The 21,530-nt window shown below is 35.8% G+C and overlaps 3 protein-coding genes across 4 annotated transcripts; 2 read left to right on the top strand and 1 right to left on the bottom strand.

The window, feature by feature from the left end:
• The first annotated feature begins 1,057 nt into the window (after positions 1 to 1,057).
• LOC8278745 (phylloplanin) lies at positions 1,058 to 1,890 on the top strand. The gene is made up of 2 exons (XM_002516895.4): positions 1,058 to 1,295; positions 1,418 to 1,890. The coding sequence occupies exons 1-2, from the start codon at positions 1,115 to 1,117 to the stop codon at positions 1,693 to 1,695; spliced, it is 459 nt and encodes a 152-aa protein (XP_002516941.1). The 5' UTR covers positions 1,058 to 1,114; the 3' UTR covers positions 1,696 to 1,890.
• A 6,339-nt stretch (positions 1,891 to 8,229) lies between these two features.
• On the top strand, positions 8,230 to 9,011 carry LOC8278746 (late embryogenesis abundant protein Lea5). 2 transcript variants are annotated; one of them, XM_002516896.4, is made up of 2 exons: positions 8,230 to 8,514; positions 8,657 to 9,011. In XM_002516896.4, exons 1-2 carry the CDS (start codon positions 8,453 to 8,455, stop codon positions 8,886 to 8,888), a joined length of 294 nt encoding a protein of 97 aa, XP_002516942.1. In that variant the 5' UTR covers positions 8,230 to 8,452; the 3' UTR covers positions 8,889 to 9,011. The 2 variants fall into 2 exon arrangements, with proteins under 2 accessions (XP_002516942.1, XP_015573377.1); XM_015717891.3 differs by having other exon boundaries at positions 8,234 to 8,514; positions 8,654 to 9,011.
• Positions 9,012 to 13,192: 4,181 nt separating this feature from the next.
• On the bottom strand, positions 13,193 to 15,339 carry LOC8278747. The gene has a single exon (XM_002516897.4). The coding sequence runs from the start codon at positions 14,886 to 14,888 to the stop codon at positions 13,536 to 13,538; it is 1,353 nt and encodes a 450-aa protein (XP_002516943.2). The 5' UTR covers positions 14,889 to 15,339; the 3' UTR covers positions 13,193 to 13,535.
• Positions 15,340 to 21,530: the final 6,191 nt, after the last annotated feature.

The following is a 21,530-nucleotide window of genomic DNA, read 5'->3' as shown; positions in this document are numbered from 1 at the left end:
CGAGGAAAGAAAGTCCCTTTGGGAAAGTTAAAGAGGGAAAAATGTTATTATAATATCACACGAGTTTAGTGCTTTGTGGGTGGAAATTTGGACGCAACTCTTTTCTTCTCAGCAGGTCCACTGTAGAGATTCGATGAAATGGACAATCTCATGCGTATGATAAGCCCAATTATTGTCATAGCCGTGGTGGTATGGGCTTAGATGGTGTGATAGTTAAATAGAAAAAAAGTTCCAAGAATGCATGTTGCAGGATCCAATTCTGTACAAGTATTGCTTCTCGTTCCTACCATGTCAAAGTATGTTTAGTGCAAAGCTCTAAAGGATTGATTAGAAGGGTAGAAATTGAATCACAGCAGTCACATGCATGCAATAATAAAACCGTTTTGGCGTGTAGGTGAGGAAAACAAACAACCAAGGACAATGACACGAGTGGCTGCTTTATGCCATTACCTAATTTTAATAGCTGCATCCTGGTTTCAGACTGGTTTTGAGGTGTAATTAGAATTATTAACAAAGATGTGCAATTAGAATTGCTGATACTGATATGGCTATAAAATCCAAGCATGTCACAATCTTTACATTCTTTTCTAAAATGCTTAAAGATCAGAAGCTAGGTCGAATAGCTTGAGCACATATATATATATATATATGATGAACAGTAGAATGAGTAAAAGGCTGGCATTGGCATAGAGCCTGGACCAACCAACATTTGTCAACTGAAAAGGCTACATTTTTTGTATAGACCTGGCAACTTGTATCAAATCCGGAGCCTTCTTGACCTTTTTTTTATGGAGCAAGAAGGCCTCCATACAAGGGACAAAAGGCACGCTACTGAAACTAGACTCCATACAAGGGACAAAACAAAACGCATGCATTTGTAAACTAGTGGGGGGATTGGAGTAGCTTGTAGGTTATGCCCATTCTAACTTAGATTTTGATGGAGAATGAACTCCAGACAAGAGAATGTAGAGTCTCACTTACCTTTGCAAGAAGCAAAGAGAAATTAGTCAGAAGTATCTGCAGCAACTTGGTCTCCTTGTGTTCTATAAATTGGTGATGTACCTCACAGCATATTCGCAAATCACTTCTAGCTGTGTTAGTTCTTTCCCTAGTTATGGCCTTGAAATCATTTCTTCTCGTGTTCTTCTTGGTTGCTGTAATGGCAGCTACTATAACTGAAGCTCAGCTTGGGATTGTAGGTGGCCTTCTTGGTTTGATCCGTATTCAAGGGACAGTCTTCTGCACTGCCAATGGTAATATGGGTGCTAATGGCACAGCAACCCCAGTTTTTCCTAGTAAGTTTGCCTTGATTTTTTTTTTTTCCTGCTAAGCTAAAACACCATTATGACTATGCATATTCGACTAACAGTTTAACAACTTACATTAATGCTGAAAACTGGGATCATCTTCTTCGCAGATGCACAAGTGCAGTTGATGTGTGGCAGTCAAATGATATCTACCGCAACGACTAATAGATTTGGAATATTTTCAATCGTGTTAGATCCTCTTCAATATGTTGTTTCCTCGGTGTTAAGTGGCTGCTTCCTCAAGGTTGGCACTCCTCTATCCAACTGTGACTCCAGTCTGCCCACAGGAGGCCTTCTGCAATCACCCTTGGAGCTCGTTGGAAGCACTATTGTAGGAATCCTGCGTGTTATAAACATCATCCCTACAGGATTCCTGTTCATGGCATGACATTAGACTTAGCTTCTCCAGTAACAATTAGCAGTTGGACCATTTATCACTGCATGCATGAATAAGGTCACTTTCTATGCCATAGTGCTATTTCCCTTTCGTTGTTACATTTCCACAAATATCCTTTCCTTTCTCATGTTTCCTACTACCAAGCAATAAAAAGTTGATTTGGAATCTTCCTCCTTTTCTTGGAAAGCTAATGTCAATTTGCTGAAAAAGCAATTTATTATTAGTGCAAAAAACAATATACTTATGCTACTTGTATTGAAATGAAACACCAATAACAATTAGATGTAGCAAACTCTAATCCAAGCTGATTAATTAAAAAACATAAAAGGAAAAAAATAGAACAATAGTATATAAAGGTTTTTCGTCAATAGATTACGAGATGCACGATTAGTAAAGAAAGTTATTGGGTCCAAATTCTTCCCAGCCAAAAACTATGGGCTTAAAATTAAGGGCCGAGCTCATTTAGATACCTGAAGTTAATTAATTTGCATTTATTTAGTAATGTGGGAGGTTTTCTGTTAAAGGCCCACTAAAAAGGCCTGCTGGGTTGAAGATTTATGTAAACGCTTAATCTATTCGCATATGGCAGATATGTGCTTCTTTCCTCTCTCTCTCTTTATAGAGTTTTATAGAGAATTAGTGATATATATGGATTTAACATTGACATCAACCTCAGTTGCGTCTTCTCTATTTATACTTTTCACTATATAATTTATTTTCGTCCAATTTAGGATCACAGTGGGCATATATTATCCAAGTAGACAATGGATAGAGTTTTTCTTTTAGAGACAAGGATCAGAATGACTAGATAATGCCCTAAGAGAAAAAGGAGAAAAAAAAGCACTATATGATAATACCTAATTGTGTCAAAATCTAACCACTATTGAGCACCAAAGCCATATATCTAGACAAACCATCATAATTAACTATACAACTTGTCAAATTACACAAAGGTTAAATCCAACTCAAGTATCTTCTTGCTGAGTGATACAATAGTGAGGGACGGATGGGAAAGTGATAGGTGTTGAAGTAGTGAAGTCCCTACTTCACCGTTGCAACCCAAAAAAAAAGAAAAATGTTGCCCGGTTAGGGATTGAATTTGTGATTGTCCTCCTACTACTTGTTAACAGAAATTTAAATATTGTAAACAAATTGTTAGGCACATATGCAGAATTTAACAACCAATCACTTGAGTGGAGATATAAAGATGATATGAGTAATAAGGAAACACTTGGTTTGTTAAGCTAACAATACACGGCTTGATTTGTTCCTAAAACAGTGGATCATGAGAGTAATTTAAGGGGTTGCATTGAGACTCAATCATGTATAAAAAATAAGTCCATAACAGAGAATTCAGCTCCTCCATTCAAGGAAGTGATAGCACAGAATCTGGGATTTATATATTTTTCTTTCATTGTATTATTCTCTTCTGTGACAATCTGAGTGCATTATACATGACTGTCGATCCTGTTTTCATGCTCGTAGCAAACACATTAAACTTGACTACCATTTTATTCGTGAGAGATTCGCTGTTGGACTCCTTATTACTCGCAATGTCTCCTCTGCCCTCCAGCTTGCGGAAATTTTCACCAAGCCTTTATGTAAGGCCACTCTTCTTCACATTCGCAGCAACCTGTGCCTCCAACCTCGACACGGATTGAGGGAGGGTAATAACAACCAATCACTTGAGTGGAGAGATAAGGATGATAGGAGTAATAAGGAAACACTTAGTTTGTTAAGCTAACAATACACGGCTTGGTTTGTTCCTAAAATAGTAGATCATAAGAGTAATTTAAGGGGTTGCATTAAGACTCAATTATGTATAAAAGGTAAGTCCATAACATAGCATTCAGCTCCTCCATTCAAGGAAGTGATAGCACAAAATCTGAGATTGATATATTTTTCTTTCATTGTATTATTCTCTTCTGTGACAATCTGAGTGCATTACACATGACTGCCAATCCTGTTTTTCATGCTCGTAGCAAACACATTGAACTTGACTACCATTTTATTCGTGAGAGAATCGCAATGGGACTCCTTATTACTCGTCATGTCTCCTCTGCCCTCCAGCTTGCGGATATTTTTACCAAGCCTTTATGTAAGGCCACTCTTCTTCACATTTGCAGCAACCTGTGCCTCCAACCTCGACACAGTTTGAGGGAGGGTAATAACAACCAATCACTTGATTGGAGAGATAAGGATGATAGAAGTAACAAGGAAACACTTGGTTTGTTAAGCTAACAATACAGGGCTTTGTTTGTTCCTAAAACAGTGGATCATGAGAGTAATTTAAGGGGTTGCATTGAGACTCAATCATGTAAAAAAGGTAAGTCTATAACAGAGCATACAGCTCCTCCATTCAAGAAAGTGATAGCACAGAAATCTGAGTTTGATATATTTTTCTTTCATTGTATTATTCTCTTCTGTGACAATCTGAGTGCGTTACACATAACTGCCAATCCTGTTTTTCATGCTCGTAGCAAACACATTGAACTTGACTACCATTTTATTCGTGAGAGAGTCGCAATGGGACTCCTTATTACTCGCCATGTCTCCTCTGCCCTCCAACTTGCGGACATTTTCACCAAGCCTTTATGTAAGGCCACTCTTCTTCGCATTTGCAGCAACCTGTGCCTCCAACCTCGACACAGTTTGAGGGAGGGTAATAATAACCAATCACTTGATTAGAGAGATAAGGATGATAGGAATAATAAGGAAACACTTGGTTTGTTAAGCTAACAATACACGGCTTGGTTTGTTCCTAAAACAGTGGATCATGAGAGTAATTTAAAGGGTTGCATTGAGACTCAATCATGTATAAAAGGTAAGTCCATAACAGAGCATTCAGCTCCTCCATTCAAGGAAGTGATAGCACAGAATCTGAGATTGATATATTTTTCTTTCATTGTATTATTCTCTTATGTGACAATCTGAGTGCATTACACATGACTGCCAATCCTGTTTTTCATGCTCGTAGCAAACACATTGAACTTGACTACCATTTTATTCGTGATAGAGTCGCAATGGGACTCCTTATTACTTGCCATGTCTCCTCTGCCCTCCAGCTTGCGGACATTTTCACCAAGCCTTTATGTAAGGCCACTCTTCTTCGCATTTGCAGCAACCTGGGCCTCCAACCTCGACACAGTTTGAGGGAGGGTAATAACAACCAATCACTTGATTGGAGAGATAGGGATGATAGGAATAATAAGGAAACACTTGGTTTGTTAAGCTAACAATACACGGCTTGATTTGTTCCTAAAACAGTGGATCATGAGAGTAATTTAAGGGGTTGCATTGAGACTCAATCATGTATAAAAGGTAAGTCCATAACAGAGCATTCAGCTCCTCCATTCAAGGAAGTGATAGCACAGAATCTGAGATTGATATATTTTTCTTTCATTGTATTATTCTCTTTTGTGACAATCTGAGTGCATTACACATGACTGCCAATCCTGTTTTTCATGCTCGTAGCAAACACATTGAACTTGACTACCATTTTATTCGTGAGAGAGTCGCAATGGGACTTCTTATTATTTGCCATGTCTCCTCTGCCCTCCAGCTTGCGGACATTTTCATCAAGCCTTTATGTAAGGCCACTCTTCTTCGCATTTGCAGCAACCTGTGCCTCCAACCTCGACACAGTTTGAGGGAGGGTAATAACAACCAATCACTTGATTGGAGAGATAAGGATGATAGGAATAATAAGGAAACACTTGGTTTATTAAGCTAACAATACACGGCTTGGTTTGTTCCTAAAACAGTGGATCATGAGAGTAATTTAAGGGGTTGCATTGAGACTCAATCATGTATAAAAGGTAAGTCCATAACAAAGCATACAGCTCCTCCATTCAAGAAAGTGATAGCACAGAAATCTGAGTTTGATATATTTTTCTTTCATTGTATTATTCTCTTATGTGACAATCTGAGTGCATTACACATGACTGCCAATCCTGTTTTTCATGCTCGTAGCAAACACATTGAACTTGACTACCATTTTATTCGTGAGAGAGTCGCAATGGGACTCCTTATTACTCGCCATGTCTCCTCTGCCCTCCAGCTTGCGGACATTTTCACCAAGCCTTTATGTAAGGCCACTCTTCTTCGCATTCGCAGCAGCCTGTGCCTCCAACCTCGACATAGTTTGAGGGAGGGTAATAACAACCAATCACTTGATTGGAGAGATAAGGATGATAGGAGTAATAAGGAAACACTTGGTTTGTTAAGCTAACAATACACTGCTTGATTTGTTCCTAAAACAGTGGATCATAAGAGTAATTTAAGGGGTTGCATTGAGACTCAATCGTGTATAAAAGGTAAGTCCATAACAGAGCATTCAGCTCCTCCATTCAAGGAAGTGATAACACAGAATCTGAGATTGATATATTTTTCTTTCATTGTATTATTATCTTCTGTGACAATCTGAGTGCATTACACATGACTGTCAATCCTGTTTTTCATGCTCATAGCAAACACATTGAACTTGTCTACTATTTTATTCGTGAAAGAGTCGCAATGGGACTCTTTATTACTCGTCATGTCTCCTCTGCCCTCCAGCTTGCGGACATTTTCACCAAGCCTTTATGTAAGGCCACTCTTCTTCGCATTCGCAGCAGCCTGTGCCTCCAACCTCGACATAGTTTGAGGGAGGGTAATAACAACCAATCACTTGATTGGAGAGATAAGGATGATAGGAGTAATAAGGAAACACTTGGTTTGTTAAGCTAACAATACACTGCTTGATTTGTTCCTAAAACAGTGGATCATAAGAGTAATTTAAGGGGTTGCATTGAGACTCAATCGTGTATAAAAGGTAAGTCCATAACAGAGCATTCAGCTCCTTCATTCAAGGAAGTGATAGCACAGAATTTGGGATTGATATATTTTTCTTTCATTGTATTATTTTCTTCTGTAACAATCTTTATATAAATATGACAAGCTAATGAACTCTCTTCTCACGTTGAAAGAATTTATTCAAGTTTCAGTTTTTCTTTAATTCATTCATTCATTTCAAATAGATCAAGCGGACAAAGAGACTTTGGACACAAGAAAAGAGAATTGTTTTCCAAGGACTAATAGGTTTAGCATGATTAGCATCAATCAAGTATAGAAATAATACACCACACCTAATCATAACATTTAACAAATTGGAGTTTTGTCTAAATTCTATGCCAATTCGCCACTCTAAATGGACTCTGAAACATCACTACATGTCTTTTATTTTCACATTATCAATATATAAGTCCAACAGGCTAATCTATATGCCTGAAATTAGGGTTCTAGCATAAGATTTTAGAGAAATATCCAAAATCTTTGTCTGGTTGTCTCCTTTCTCGACAAACAGTTCATTAGTAGTTTGTTTATCGCCCAAGGGGTTCCACTATTCATCATGCTAAAAGTTTCTTTTTCGTTACAAAAACAAATAAAAAAATTCCTTTGCTAAATTGATTTGGATCACATCACCTCATGTTTACTGGGGAGAAATGATTACATGGGAGTTAGTCAAAAATCTAGATTTTACAGTATTGGATTACACTGTTATTGGCCAAGTCTAGATTTTAAGAATTGGGGTCAAGCCCCTCCCTTTTAATGGTTTTAAATTATCAATAAATATAATTCTTAATTCTGATAATTGATCATTATTTTGTATTAATTAATGTAATTATACTATATATCTACATTGCAAAATAATAATAACCACTGAACAGTCGCTAAACATGAATACAGACCTTCTTCTTTTTTGGCAACATGAATAGAGACTACTTAGAAACTATTTTCAGTAATTGCTAAATGAGTGTTGGTTTGTAATGTTAATAATATAATTAGATAATAGAACATCTAATCTTATACACTCAATTATCCGTCGTGTTGGTTATTTTCTTTTAAGGAATATCAAAATTTTAAAAATAATTATAATTAAAAAAAATTAGTTAACTTAATAATTTTTTCAAAAATATAAATATTTTTTATGAAAATTAATAAATATATTTTGATATCAAAAAATATAAATAAAAGAATTTATTTATAATACTTATCAACCGTATTAATAAAATAATATAATAATATAATTAATAATGCATAAATCAATATATTAATTTTTAGTTTTCAGTTTGATTTTAAATTATTTATTAGAAATTTATACTTTTAATTCTTACTGTATAAGGAATTAGGATGGCTATAATATCCTAATCGAAAGCACTACAATAATGTCGAAAGCAATTATTGAGCACCAGAAAATGATCCGTGCGGAAGAAAACAAGATAATAAGACGACAACGTAAAAAGAAAGACCCACCTCCTCCTCCACCACCACCACCACCGCCAGCATCATCATCATCTCTTTCAATTTTTTACTACTAAATCAATTTTAAATTCTTTTTTAGCTGAGCAAATGAAAACGTGTCGAGCGCGAAGCTTCGCTCTCCTGTTAGTCACTTTAGTCGTTGTCATCTGTCAATCAAAGTCCTAGAAGTATCACTTACCAATACCTGCCTGCCACCCTTTACTCTATTATATATAACAAGGCATAAACCCTAATCTTTATGTCCATCAGCACCACCTCCAACCGCAAGAAGAAAAGAGAGCGGGCCGCTATAGCTAGATAGCTGCTGCTGCAGAAGAAGAACTGCTTTTCTTCTTGAGAAACCATATCTCAGAAGCGTAGCTTTCCTCTCTTCTGCGCAGCACTATATATTTATACATATTATCTAGCTTTGTGATATATTTATATAAATATCAAGAGAATAAGAATGGCTCGCTCTCACTCCTACGTTAAGCTTCTTGTTGACACGCTTTCGCTTCCTATCTTCCTGTAAGCAAATATTATCTCTTATCTCTTTCTTTTTCTTTTATGTTCTTTGATAAATTTAGGGTCAGCTCTCATCTATCTATCATATTCTACTAACGCAAATATTTCATATTATAATGAACAAATTCCTTTATATGTGAAGCAGGAGAGGCTATTCGGCGACTGCACATGAGGCTGCATCAGCGAGGGGAGGGTTCAGGAGTGGTTTGGTGGGGAAAGTGGAACAAAGGGCCGCGATAAAAGAAGATTCAGGGGCCTGCTCTGCTTGGGCCCCGGACCCAGTCACGGGATACTATAGGCCAGCTAATCGTGCGGCGGAGATTGACCCGGCTGAGCTTCGTGAAACGCTATTAAATCACAGGGTTAGGCCGCACTGAGATCTTGTGGTGATGTTGTGGGTATCAAATAATAGTTGTTTTTTTTAACTGTTTCATTGTATGGCTTTTCTGATCGATCTAAGCTCGTCAATGAGTAGTCGACCCATCTTAGTTCTTGCTTAATCTTACTCGGCAATCTTAATGGTAGAGGTAACTAAATTATATTATATTCTAATTAATTATTAATGAATGATTAAAAATGAAATAAAATTAAAATTTTAATAATTAAAATGGTCCTAAATATAAAAGGTCAATGATTATTAGTATAATTATTCTTAGGATTCAAGGTACATTTCTGTATGTTTTTCATTCTTCTGGGTCTTTTCACATTTATTTAATAGAATTATAATTAATTATTATGAAAGAATAAAAGTTTGGAAAGAACAATGGATTGATAACAATAAATCAGACTGCAACAACCTCTATATATATATATATATATATATATATATATATATATATATATATATATATAAAAGAGAAAAGGAAGGCCCAGTGAACCTCATTTCGGTGATTATTATGAAATATTTTATGTATTTTAGGGTACTGTTTTGGACTATTTCTAGTTTAATTGTAAATCATTAAATTTAGTATATAAAATTATTACTTATAATTTAATTAAATAATATAAATAAGTAATATATGCTCAATTTTTTACTTTTATACTATTACAATAATAATAAAAAAAATGATAACATGAAATAGGTGCAAATCAAGCTCCATTTGAATTGTTATTATTAAATAATATATAAATTAAATTTTGAAAAATTTTAATTAAAGTTAACTATTACTAAATTCTTTAATTTAATTAAAAAATATAATTTCTTTTTATGAAGTTATTTTGCTAATATTTTATTAGTTAACTATTTCGATTATTTCAGTTGTAATGATCGGTGTTATATTTTTTTTTTTTTAATAAAATGAGATATTTTAAGCTTTTTCGGCCGAAACAAAGGGAATAAATGACATTGATCCTGGGTGTCAATTAAGCTTTAGTTGTAGTAAAATCTTTTGCAAAATTTGAAATTGAAGCCACCCCTCACCGGGGAACATCAATGGTTATGACTGGCTGAAGGAATTGAACTGGGCTTAAGATTAATTAAGACTCGAGTCCTCTTAAATTGACAGGGATTATTACGCCTGAGATCTAATAGCCCATTACATGTCGATATAGGGGACTTCAAGTTCATTCTTGCTTCTTGTGCAAACGGGAGACCAAAACAAAAGAAAGTGGACGAATTATCCTTTTTTCCCTTTTCCATCCTCCAATTCTCCATTCCCCCCAAAACAAACATAACATATATATACTACTACTTTACATTAATAAACCCATATTTTCTTCTTTATTTATTTATTTATTTTTTGGGTTAGTCTGACAATTTATTTCAAGGTATACTGCGTACAATCATGACCTGCTACTAGGACAGTGGCCGCCCTCCTTTCACCGAGATTGTCAAAGATGCTTTGAGAATGCTAAAACTGAGATCATGACTGCCGTGCGAAAGGCACATTTCAGATGTTGCACGACTCGTCTCATTATAACTGACTAGCTAATCCATAATGTAAGAGCTGTACAGGCGGTACAAATGAAAGCTCAAAAATATGAAGTGAAGTACTGTGAATATATATTCTGTTTTGTGTATGTACCATTTTCTTGCCTGCCTTTTTCCAAGATAGAGAGAATTCAACCATTTAGACTGCTGTATTCTGTTGTCTGGGTTGTGAATTTTTAACAGAGTAGCATTGCTGAAAGTTGTTTGCTAGTTAATAGTAATTCTGGGAAGCATTAAAGTTTTGTTAAGTAGCTCTGTAGCTATAATAATATATTGGACCTTTCAGGCACACTGTCGTTGCTTGTTCTTGTTTCATATTATAAATGCAGGATTTTTCCTGGAGGGATGATACTTGCGCCTCCTTTTTTCCATGGAAAGAAAATATCAAAACATAATCTTGTCCTGAATTGCTAGCTCAGTGCTGGCTGAATGCTCAATTCTATTTGCACGGCCTGCCTATTCATGGGTTATTTAGAAGTAATAACACCAAACCTAGGAGGAGAAATAAATAATAATTGCCCCCACCATATGAAAAAGAAAATTATTATAGACTAAAATCCTAAGATGACATGATCATCTCTATTGCTTGTACCAACTAAATACATGCTGACCGCTAGATTTTTCTTTTTATTATTGATTTAGATAAATAAACAGAGTTATTGGGTCCAAAATCGTACCCATAAATGATAAATGGGCTTAGAATTCGGAGGGTCATATTTTAGGTATTAGTAATATAGCCCATGTATAGAAATGCTTTCAATTCATGACTCTTCCATAAATTGGATTCTAAAAGAAAAGGGCTGCCAAGGAATCCGCAACAGGTGCGGTGTTGGGAATTTACTTATTATACATTGAAAATTATATGTATCATTACTCTTCTTACTCTGTTTGTATCCTTAAATCACCCACTCAACAATAGAAGATTTTAATTAGTTCTTTTAATTGGTGAGATGAGTATTTAAAAATAAGATCGAACCGTCAGTTCAACCAGTTCGCTTTTCTAAACACTGATCCTTTAGGAGCCAACTAAAGATGTTGCCTTTTTTATTAAATGAACTTTATAAATAAATATAATTGTTTTACCTTGTCACCTCATATGAAAATAAAATGGACTCTTGAAAAGTTAAGAAGAAGAGAGATGAATGTGTCACACCCCTATTATTATGAGGTTAACATATGGCAAAAGAAAGAATGTATGATATAACTTTATATACCAATGTCGTTGAAAGAGAAATGGATGATAAGATATCATATTGATTTTCCACTCAATAATGGCCGAACTATTTTACTTAGTGGGGACTCCCCATTCTGTCCCTTTGCTTCAGCTGTTGGGTCCTTATCTTGATAGCAAAATTACACATGATATGACTCTAAATTGTGTGTGGAACTGAAATTCACTATAGGGCCAAAAATTAATAAAAAAAGAAAGAACCCTTTGGACTTCTTAGGATATCTAAACAACTTTTGAACCTTCCCAATGACCTAAAGTCTAATTGAACACCTTTTTACATATCTAAAGCCCTTTGTAGGTAAAGTGGGAACCCTTAGCAAAGGAGAAAATCTAAGCCATTGTTGTGGGTTAAAAAAAGTACATGTTTAAGGGTCCACTTCTATTAATGTTCTGCTCCAATATCAGGGTCCCCTTTAGGCAGCCTTTTTGCTTGTCTTTTTGTTCTTGCATTCTTCCTCCAAGACCCCCCCACCTCATGTCTCCTTCTCAGATTTTATTTTTTTTTCCTTTGCTTGGAAGTGCATTTGTTCCAAGTCCTTCCAGAATCCCTTTAAATTCTCGTCCAATTATTTCCACAAATTATTTAAGCAGTGCCAATTCCTTCAAGAATCATATAGCAATTACAAGGATACAGCATCAAAAACTGAACAGGCATCAAGCCTCAAAATATTAAAAAAGAAAAATTAAAACATAGAAGAGAAAACAACAAATCACAGTAGAAGTAATTGATGCAGAGTAATTAGCAAAATTTATTATGAATATGTAACCTTTCTTTTGAACAATATCATATGAATTATATACCAAGGAGAATGAGTACAAATTGCGCACAGTAAAGAATTGCGTTTAGCAAGGGCAATTTTGCGTTTGTTTTTCAATATTAAATTTGTCCTGGAAAAACAGAGGTACAGTAAAGCATTAGCTTCCACATGGAATTCAAGATTTAATTTATTTTTATCTCTGCACTTTAAACTCAAATGTACAATTATAAAAGATCTACACAGAAAACAACTGTACAGGTAGCTGGAAAATAGTTGCCTTAAATTTTTGCACAGCAGTTGGAAGTAGCTGGCAAAGAGGAACTGCCAAAATTTTGTTGACTACAAAGTGAGAAGAAGGGATAAAAAGAAAATGGACAATTAGAACATCAAATGAAGAGAAAATTTTGTGAAACAAGAATAAACATATTCAAAGGGTAGATAAGGCTATATAATGGGTAGGAGTCAGCCCAAAAACAAAAAGAAGGAAGAGGGGTAATGGGTAATGGGTAGGGCAAACAAACTAGGGTACATAGACCTTGTAATGTATCCACTACTACCAAACATGTGTGCCCATGTGAGTATCTAAATCTAAACTAAGTCCTTGCTATGGGTAACAATAATTTAATAAATTTATTTATATTGAAAAACATAATTTCTTTGTCACTGCATCAGATACAAAATACAAATTATTTAGAAAAACTAGAAAGAGATTAAAGAATAAAGACTCAGCACAAGAACCCAACTCCAGCAAATCACAAAGAGTGAACTAACAATCAGATGATGCTATGATATTATATTTGGTCAAACATTTCTTCTCCTTCTTCAAGTTCAAGTTAGTCCACACTTTAGACAAAGACTCACCTGGGATTTTTAGATAGTCCATTTCAAGAAGCATTACAAGGAAATACACTATCTAAAAGAGACTAATAATTTGCAAAATATGACCATAAAGTTTTAAAGGAAAATACAAGTGTTGACACCAGTTATGGAATTAATGAGATCAGGATAAAAAGAGATCATAAACAGAGAGGTAAATAAACAAAGAAAGATGACCAAATGTACTTGTGTATTATAAACCCGCCGGCCCTGATTCTTCTCTTTTGATTCAGCCTCTCACAGCTAACAATGAAGGAATAGCAGATAAGTTTGGCGTAGTGTTTTTATTGGATGCTTCTCTTATAATGTCCCTCTTTCCATCTTTTGAAGAAGGTTTGCTGAAAGCTCTCATAGGACTAGCAAAAGCCCAACCCCAGCTTCTACTCCTACCATGAGCTAATGGCCCACCTGCTCCTGCTGCTGCTGCAACACCGTGTGTTGATTTCCCATTCATGTGATGCTCTTCTGCTGAGGATGAAACCCAATAAGATGATGATGAAGAAGATGAAGATGAAGAAGTTATCATGAACCCACCAAAGATTCCACCACATTTGACTCTTTCTTTCATGTGAGAGGCGGCTCCAGGTCCTTTTGGTTTGCCTTCTCTTTGTGATTCCACTCTTCTAAGAGTGCAATCTCCAAACCCAGTTGAGATTCTTTCAAAGAAATCACCAGAAAAGCTCCGGCTTCCACACCCTACAGATCTGGATCTTGACACTTTTCTTTCAAAAGATGAAGCAGAGGCAGTTGCTTGACTATTAGGACTATCATCATCTTCCACTGCAACAATGTCTGATTTCTTGGACAAAGAAGTGCCCAAACACTTGTCTTTTGGCCTCATCATGGACCCGTTCGCTGTTGTTGTGGCTGTGGTTGCTGGTGTTGTTGTAACTATCAATGATGATACCTTGTCTGATGTTTTCTTGGTAGCAGTAGTTGTGATAGACTTGGAGCTGGAAGCAGAGAGATAAAGAAATGACCAGAACCCACCTCTTCTTCGTGGACTGGTAAAATCTTCATCACCATCATCAGTGGAAGCATCCAAGAAATGATGATGGTTTCTTCTTCCAGGAGTTGCTGTGGATTTGCTTCTTTTGAAAACAATATCACGATCTGATGATGCAACCATGATTTTCTTCTTCTTTTTAGCCAAAAGAAAAGGAATCCTGGCCCTCCTTGTGTAGTATTCTTGATAGCGACTATTATTGCCACCATCATTTCTACCTTTTGTCGACGTGGAGTGCACAGCGAGTGAAAGTGAAGCAGCAGGACCAACACTAACACCATTGCTGGCGCCAACAACACCAACACCCACAACACCACTACCAATATCAGATCTAAAAGAAGGAGAAGAAGATGAGGAAGACGAAGCACGAATAGGTAAAGGAAAAGAAGAAGAAACAAGCTTTCCAAGCTTCTCTTGAAGACAAAAAGCGCAGATTCCACCTGGGTTATTTCTATAAGGATGGTCACTACACTGCATACCATCACCCATATCTTCTTCACCTATTCCAACTCTTCCACCACCGCCGCCGCCTCCACCACCACCGCCACCAACTCCTTTCATGATGCCATCCATCATATAGTCAAACACGATGATTCTTGCGAACAACCTTTCAGAGCTTCCAAGCAAGAAATCTTTTTCTTGATGTTGTTCTTTTTTTGGTTCCTTGAGTAAGGCTTTTTTTTTCTTTCTCTAAACTAGTTTTTGCTTTTCTGGAATCTTGAGAGAGGTAGGGAGAGAGAAAGAAAGATGCAAACAAAAGAAAGCGCACATATGGTCAGAGAGTGTAATCGAGTGAAAGAAAATAAAATAAAAAGTATGTATATATGAACATGACATTGAATTTGAAGCAAAGGGCAGTGAGAGGAGAGAGTCCCCAGGAGCACGTGGAATACTGACTTAACCCTTTATATAAATATAATTTTTTTTTTCATAAAAGTTGTAATATGTAAACAAGACAAGGCAAAAGTGCACCCCAAAACCCTAATATATCTGATCACTCTTTCTTTGATTTTCAGTTCTTCTCCCTGCATCCAAACACAACACAATAATCTACAAAAGCTTGTCCCTTGACTAACAGGCTCTTAGTTTGCTGGTTCTTTTATGAGTTAAAAATCATTTTTATATTAAATTACCATTTTCTTTTCTCTTTTTCTTTCTTATAGGAATTGGATGAGGAATAAGCCTCTCTGCACTAGATTCCTTGGATGCTATTTAGTTGAAGAATTCTTTTCTTTTCTTTTCTTTTCTTTTATACGTTTATGTGTCCATATACTAATACGACGTGTCATTTTTGTTTTCCAAGACACAGTGAGACACGCCGTTAATTGCCATCTTCATGTTCCGTATGTTGTTTGTTGTCCCTTTGCCCTCTTTACCTTCTTGTTTAAATGAAGCTGGTCAACAGACATATTTACAGTAGAGAGCTATGCGACGTGTGTGTGTTTTTTCTTTTCCTCTTTAACGAATGTTGAGCTTACTGATCTGAAGTCATTATATGGTTTCTATGTAGGATAATTCCAGTGTGAAAGATGGTGTTTATTTGGGTGCAGTGGAGCCACGACCATATTGATTAATTTAGGACCCACTGCTGTTGTTGCTGTTTGTGTTTCTGTAGAAAGGGATATCATCCGAAATCTATCTACTGTGAGGAAAAAGATTTGATCCTCATTTATAAAACCCATGTCCCTGCCATTTTGCCAATGTACCCATCAACCAAATCGGCACCAACATCCTGAAGCTGCCATGCCATGCAGATTTATGCTTATATATATATAATTGGTACAATAATATACCATTGTCAAATTAGATACGCATTGCTACTGCTTTCTTAGCTTCTTCATGTTATAAATTAAATTAATAATAGGATATCGGATTCAATGATACTGAAATTGATTCACAAAGTGCGACACTGCAAATTTGATCTCAGACCGATCACGATTCAATTATTAAGAAAATCTGAAAAGCCCAGTTAGTAGTTATCCCACCATTTTACCATACAACTTAAACGATCAAAAGATTGCTGAATATACAAGACACATTCTCGTGGACATTTCCTCCATACTTCATGGCACAAGTTAATGATATGGCTGAACAACCTAGCTAGTTGCAGCAGCAGTGGGTGCCATTTTTCAATTTCTATTCTCCTTTCCTTTTCTTTTTTATATAAAAATAATAGTAACCTGGTGGATCTTAACCAGTGGGCTTACGCTTGATCTCCCACTATTCACCGTTGGATTACTGAGACTGCACATGCAGATCTTCATTGTCTTTTGTCCCCATCTAACCCCGTGAAGCTAAGCTATATAATAAGTGAAAAATATAAGCTAATAAGCCAACGAAGCAGTGGAATTTCGTTGGGAGTTTTTTTTTTTCGTTTTTGCTTTATTTAATATTACAAAAAACTTACTTTATATCCATTAAAATAAATTAATAAATAACACATATTTATTAAATTATAAAATATATTTAATTATTTAATATTCATAAATAAAATACCTATAATACATTCTTTTTATTTATTAATAAAAAAATTCATATAATATTAATATTAGTGCGACTTTGGTCTTTTGGTCATTTGATGGCAGCTTCTGATAGAACATGATTAGAGAAGAGGGTACCCTTCAGTTTAGTGGAGAGTCCCCATCCATGGATTTTTCTTGATCGTCTCTTTCTCTGCTGTTCCTTTGCATCAGATTAGACAACTCAACCGTACCATCTTAGCCACTAATTCTTACTTAATATCATTTATCAATCCAATGGCTCTGATCTCATTGCAATTGCTAAGATTTAAGACACCATTTTTGGTGTTGTTGTTCATGTTACTCTATCTATTCAACCCATAATTATTATCTTCAAAGAACCAATATAAATGGGCCACTAAGAATTATGATCATTCATCCACAATTTGGACTTAACAATATATCTTATAATTACTTGTAAATATGAGTTGTTAATTTTCATATTACGAGATAGTCTCAATTGTGACTTTTAAATGACAAATCAGCAACAAAATTTATATGTTATAATTTAAATTTATCTCTCTTTTTACTTGTTAACAAGAGCATCCGTATTATTAATATTAAAATTTTATTCTTATAATGAATACCCATTTTTATATAGTTTATGGTTTATTAAATTTTTCATTAATACAAAAATATTATTAAATATATACAGTTTTTATCATATATTTATTGTAAAATATATTTTCATGTAGCATAAAGAAAATGCTCAAAATAAACCCATCCTATATAAACTAATTCTAATACAGCTTTATATTTTCAAATCTCTCTCTATGTATATATATATACAGCTTCATAGATCTGTCGATTTAGAATATTGTCTTTGTGTTCTCGTGCCAGTTTGGTTAGGCTGTGCTAATTAAAGTTATTAGACATTTGATTAGAGGAAAAAGACAAAAAATATGTTGGGATATTTAGGGGGGACCATTCAAGCTTTTAGGGCACAAAGGCACGACCTATCTAATATAAATTTAATGAAGTTTGTTGCATGGACAGATTAGCATGAATATAATGATCAAAATCCTGAGATATAAATAGACAATAAATTATGCATTTGTGAGATGCACACTATGCAATTAAAGGTCCACAATTGTACTCTCTTGTGTGTGTGTGTGTGTGTGTGTGTGTGGTGGTAATTCATAAAATAATAATCAAAAATCAAACACAGAGTAGACATTATGATGGGTTGATGAATTTACTCTCTTATCTAATAATTCACAAAATAACAAGTACAAGTAGATAGATGAGGGTTTAATGTCTCCCACTTTAAGGGCCTTGGACCCATGTTCAGTGCTTTCGTGTCCTAATACAGAAACTTAGAAGGTGGGAACTGTTTCGTAGAGAGAGGAGGGCATTAATGAGGTGCAAATTTGTTGCGGAGAAAGATCATAAATAGAACTGGACTGGGTAATGAGTCCAAGATTATCATTTTCCTTGTGTACTTTTGCAAATTCTTACAAGGGAAATGAGATTACTTAGTTATTAAATCAAAGCCATCATGGTTATATTATCACTGAATAATAGATTATTGCGTCAAAAAGATAAAAGTAAAGGTGATTAGAAGTAGAAGGGTAACCTAAGCTTTGGCATTGAATGTTCAATGTCACCACCATAAGGAAGGCATGAGACGAGGAAAGAAAAAGAGGAACCATGATTGGTACGATGGGCTAATATCCAGAGCCATTACTAATGGTTAAATGGGTCATCTTTTTCTTCCTTTACTTGGGCCGGGCTCGCACAAAGCTACATCAAAACCTAATGTTCTTGCCTACGTCCAGAATTATGGGTGTACATATATAGTGTAGTGGGTGAAATCCTCTGCAACAAGTAAGGGGCTAATAATGATGTTAGTTATTGCCATATTCTAGGGAAAGAAAAAAGAGAAAAAGAAAAAGGTTAATGGTCTTGCCATTCTCATTCTTTTCACCTGCACACCTAGACTAGACGGCTAGCCCTGATACTCATAATGAACCTAATTAATTGAGTTGGAGCTGGGCTAGTCTCTTAATAAATGGGCCTGATTGGTTGGTCTTTATTATCAGCGGAAGTGATCTTCTTCTTTGTACCGTTTCCGAGTTCTTCCTTTTTTGCATTCCATTTTTCTTCTGTTTTTGAAAAATGAACAAATGACTGAATAGAAATGGTAATAGGACGGAGCTGAAGGGATGGGTTCTGAAATTTACATACCCGTTCAGCAAAACATCAACGCAGCGGAGCGGAATAAATAAACTATGTGTGAGAACGAGATCTTTATTTATTTTTTATAATTCTTTTTAAATACAATAAAGTTTCTAATAATTAATATATTTAGTAAATTTAAATATTAAAAATATTTATTAATAATAATTTAAAATTTAAAATAGTTATACAAAATCCATTATATATGAATTCTAGTGTATATTTAATAAAAAATAATTTAATTTTATTATTTAATCGTCAAATCATGATTTAAAAAATTGTTAATATAAAGGGATAAATTTGACAGTAAAAAAAATGACATTATAAATTATTAAGCCTTAAATTTTTATATTAGACACTAATAACGTGATTATCAAAATAAAATGATTAAATCTTTGTAAATTAAAATTATTACCTTAAGATATTAAAAAAAAATACTTTTATCTAAAAAGTTATATTTATAAAAATGAACCAAACGGTACATTTTGTACTTATCTCTAAATTTAATTATAGAACATTGATCATAAACTCTATTTGTCGTGTAATACTGTGGCCATGATGATTTTGCCATTGCACAAACATTAGCCATAAACTCTAGTTGTCGCTGATTGTTAGGCGGACGAAATATTTCATCTTCAATTCACTGTCAGCCGGTCGCCTAATAGCGCTGAAATTTATCTCATCGCCTAGATATTGGCGATAAGGATATGATCGTCTCTTAATGATTTAGATTTAGAAAGAAAGTTGAGCTGTTTTTGTTTCTGCATTTCAACAGCAGTTTTTGTTGCCTGATAGCCATTCCTCCTATCGGGTACAGTAGTTCTGCAACTCCTGTTTATACCAGCATACGAATATGATTATGCGATATATATTTTCCATTTGCCAACGGGTGAAAAATGAGTGAACCCATGAAGGAAGTTCCCATAGGTTTCATTTTGAGGTGTGCGCATTGTCACGGGCTTGGTCTTTTCTACCAACGAACCATGCGGCATTAGCTACTTTCTCGCGGAAACAAGTAAGCTAGTCAGCCTCACTCTTCGAATGCTAGGCAAATTGCTAGCTAGGATGGCAAAAAGAACAGAGGAGAGCTTAAGAAAGCTTAGAGAGAGAACTTCTAGAGAGAGAAGTTGCTTGAATATAACTTGATTTTACTTGATGATTACAAATGAATTTTCTAAGGTATATATAGGCCTCCACCTCCTCAATGGACGGTGAGGATACATTCAATTTAATGGCTAAGATTAAGTATCTAGAATGTTCTATACATTTCGATACTTATCTACATATTCTACAAGCTTCTAGATTATTCTAGAATGTTCCAAATGCTTCCAGATCCTTCCAGATGATTCTAGAATGTTCTAGAATCCTCCCTCGCGTTGTAGCAAACTCTGGAGGCTTCTTGGCCACTGAACCTTCGTGAGAGAGGGGGAAATCTGCGGGCTGTGACATTCTCCCCCACTCATTCTGGCGACGCTCTCATCGCGTCCCCGCTGTATGCCTCAATTATGCCCTTGAAGTTCCTTGGCAAATCTTCGGCCTTGATGGAGAAGGAGCTTTACCATCACTAAGCCTCCCTCCTTAAACTCTGAATGACTCTTCTTTCCATCCACCCACTTCTTCATTCTCTTGGCGGCCTTGGTTAGAGGAGCACATGCCCTGTCGGCTTTCTCATGCCATCCCTTGTACGTCGGTAATGGCTTTAACAAACCGGCGGGCTTGTTTTGTTCCACCTTGTCTTGATCCAACAAAGGAAAGTTAGCATTAGTGGTGGAAGCTAACTTTGCCTTGCTTGCTACTTAGCGCATCGGCCACTAAGTTTGCCTTTCCCAGCTTGTACTCCTTCGCAAAATTGGACTCCGCAAGGGATGCTTGCCATCTTATTTTCTTCGGAGTTGGCTTCTTTTGCTTGAGTACCGGTGGTTCACATGGAGCCTTGGATGGCCTAGGGTGGCTAGCATCCAATAACTCTTTTGGTTGCCTCCGCAACTCTTCAAACTCAGGGGGTGCCATGCTATAAGGGACTGCTGTAAGCAGCCTTGTACCTTCTACCAGCTCCATTTTCTGATCCACCTCTCTCTTCGATGGGAGCTTCTTCGGTAATTCCGCAGGCATTACATTCTGTAACTCATCTAGGACCCCTGTTATTTCCTTTGGCACTTTATCTTGTGGCAAGATTGCCACTTCTTCCTTTAGTGCCGTAAGGAATGACGGTTGAGCCTTCTCTACCCGCTCAGACAGTTGCATGGCCGAGATCTTCATGGCTTTTACCTTGGCTTCTCGTTTCAACGGTACCATGCAAGTATTCCCTTGCTCCAAGATACACATGGTGTTGGCAAAGGGAAGTGGGAATGCATTCACTTTATCCATAAACTCTATGCCAAGCACCATTTCATAATCATCCATCGTTATAATGGAAAAATCCAAGAGGCTAGACCACTCACCGAGGCTTACTTTGACGTCTCGCGCAAACCCACATGTTGCACTCGGTGCTGAATTGACGGCCTTGAGCCACCCTTGCTCC

Source organism: Ricinus communis, chromosome 9 (assembly GCF_019578655.1).
Source record: "Ricinus communis isolate WT05 ecotype wild-type chromosome 9, ASM1957865v1, whole genome shotgun sequence".
NCBI classification, from domain to species: domain Eukaryota; kingdom Viridiplantae; phylum Streptophyta; class Magnoliopsida; order Malpighiales; family Euphorbiaceae; genus Ricinus; species Ricinus communis.
The sequence above is the reverse complement of the archived record's forward strand: the minus strand, read 5'-3'. Positions and strand labels throughout refer to the sequence as shown.

What these genes read in the sequence shown, in the direction of transcription:
- LOC8278745 (XM_002516895.4), top strand. Translation starts at nt 1,115, where the DNA reads ATGGCCTTGAAATCATTTCTTCTCGTGTTCTTCTTGGTTGCTGTAATG. An exon ending in AGCAACCCCAGTTTTTCCTA is followed by an intron (nt 1,296 to 1,417) that starts GTAAGTTTGCCT and finishes TCTTCTTCGCAG; the next exon opens with ATGCACAAGTGCAGTTGATG.
- LOC8278746 (XM_015717891.3), top strand. Translation starts at nt 8,453, where the DNA reads ATGGCTCGCTCTCACTCCTACGTTAAGCTTCTTGTTGACACGCTTTCG. An exon ending in CTTTCGCTTCCTATCTTCCT is followed by an intron (nt 8,515 to 8,653) that starts GTAAGCAAATAT and finishes TTATATGTGAAG; the next exon opens with CAGGAGAGGCTATTCGGCGA.
- LOC8278747 (XM_002516897.4), bottom strand. Translation starts at nt 14,888, where the DNA reads ATGATGGATGGCATCATGAAAGGAGTTGGTGGCGGTGGTGGTGGAGGC.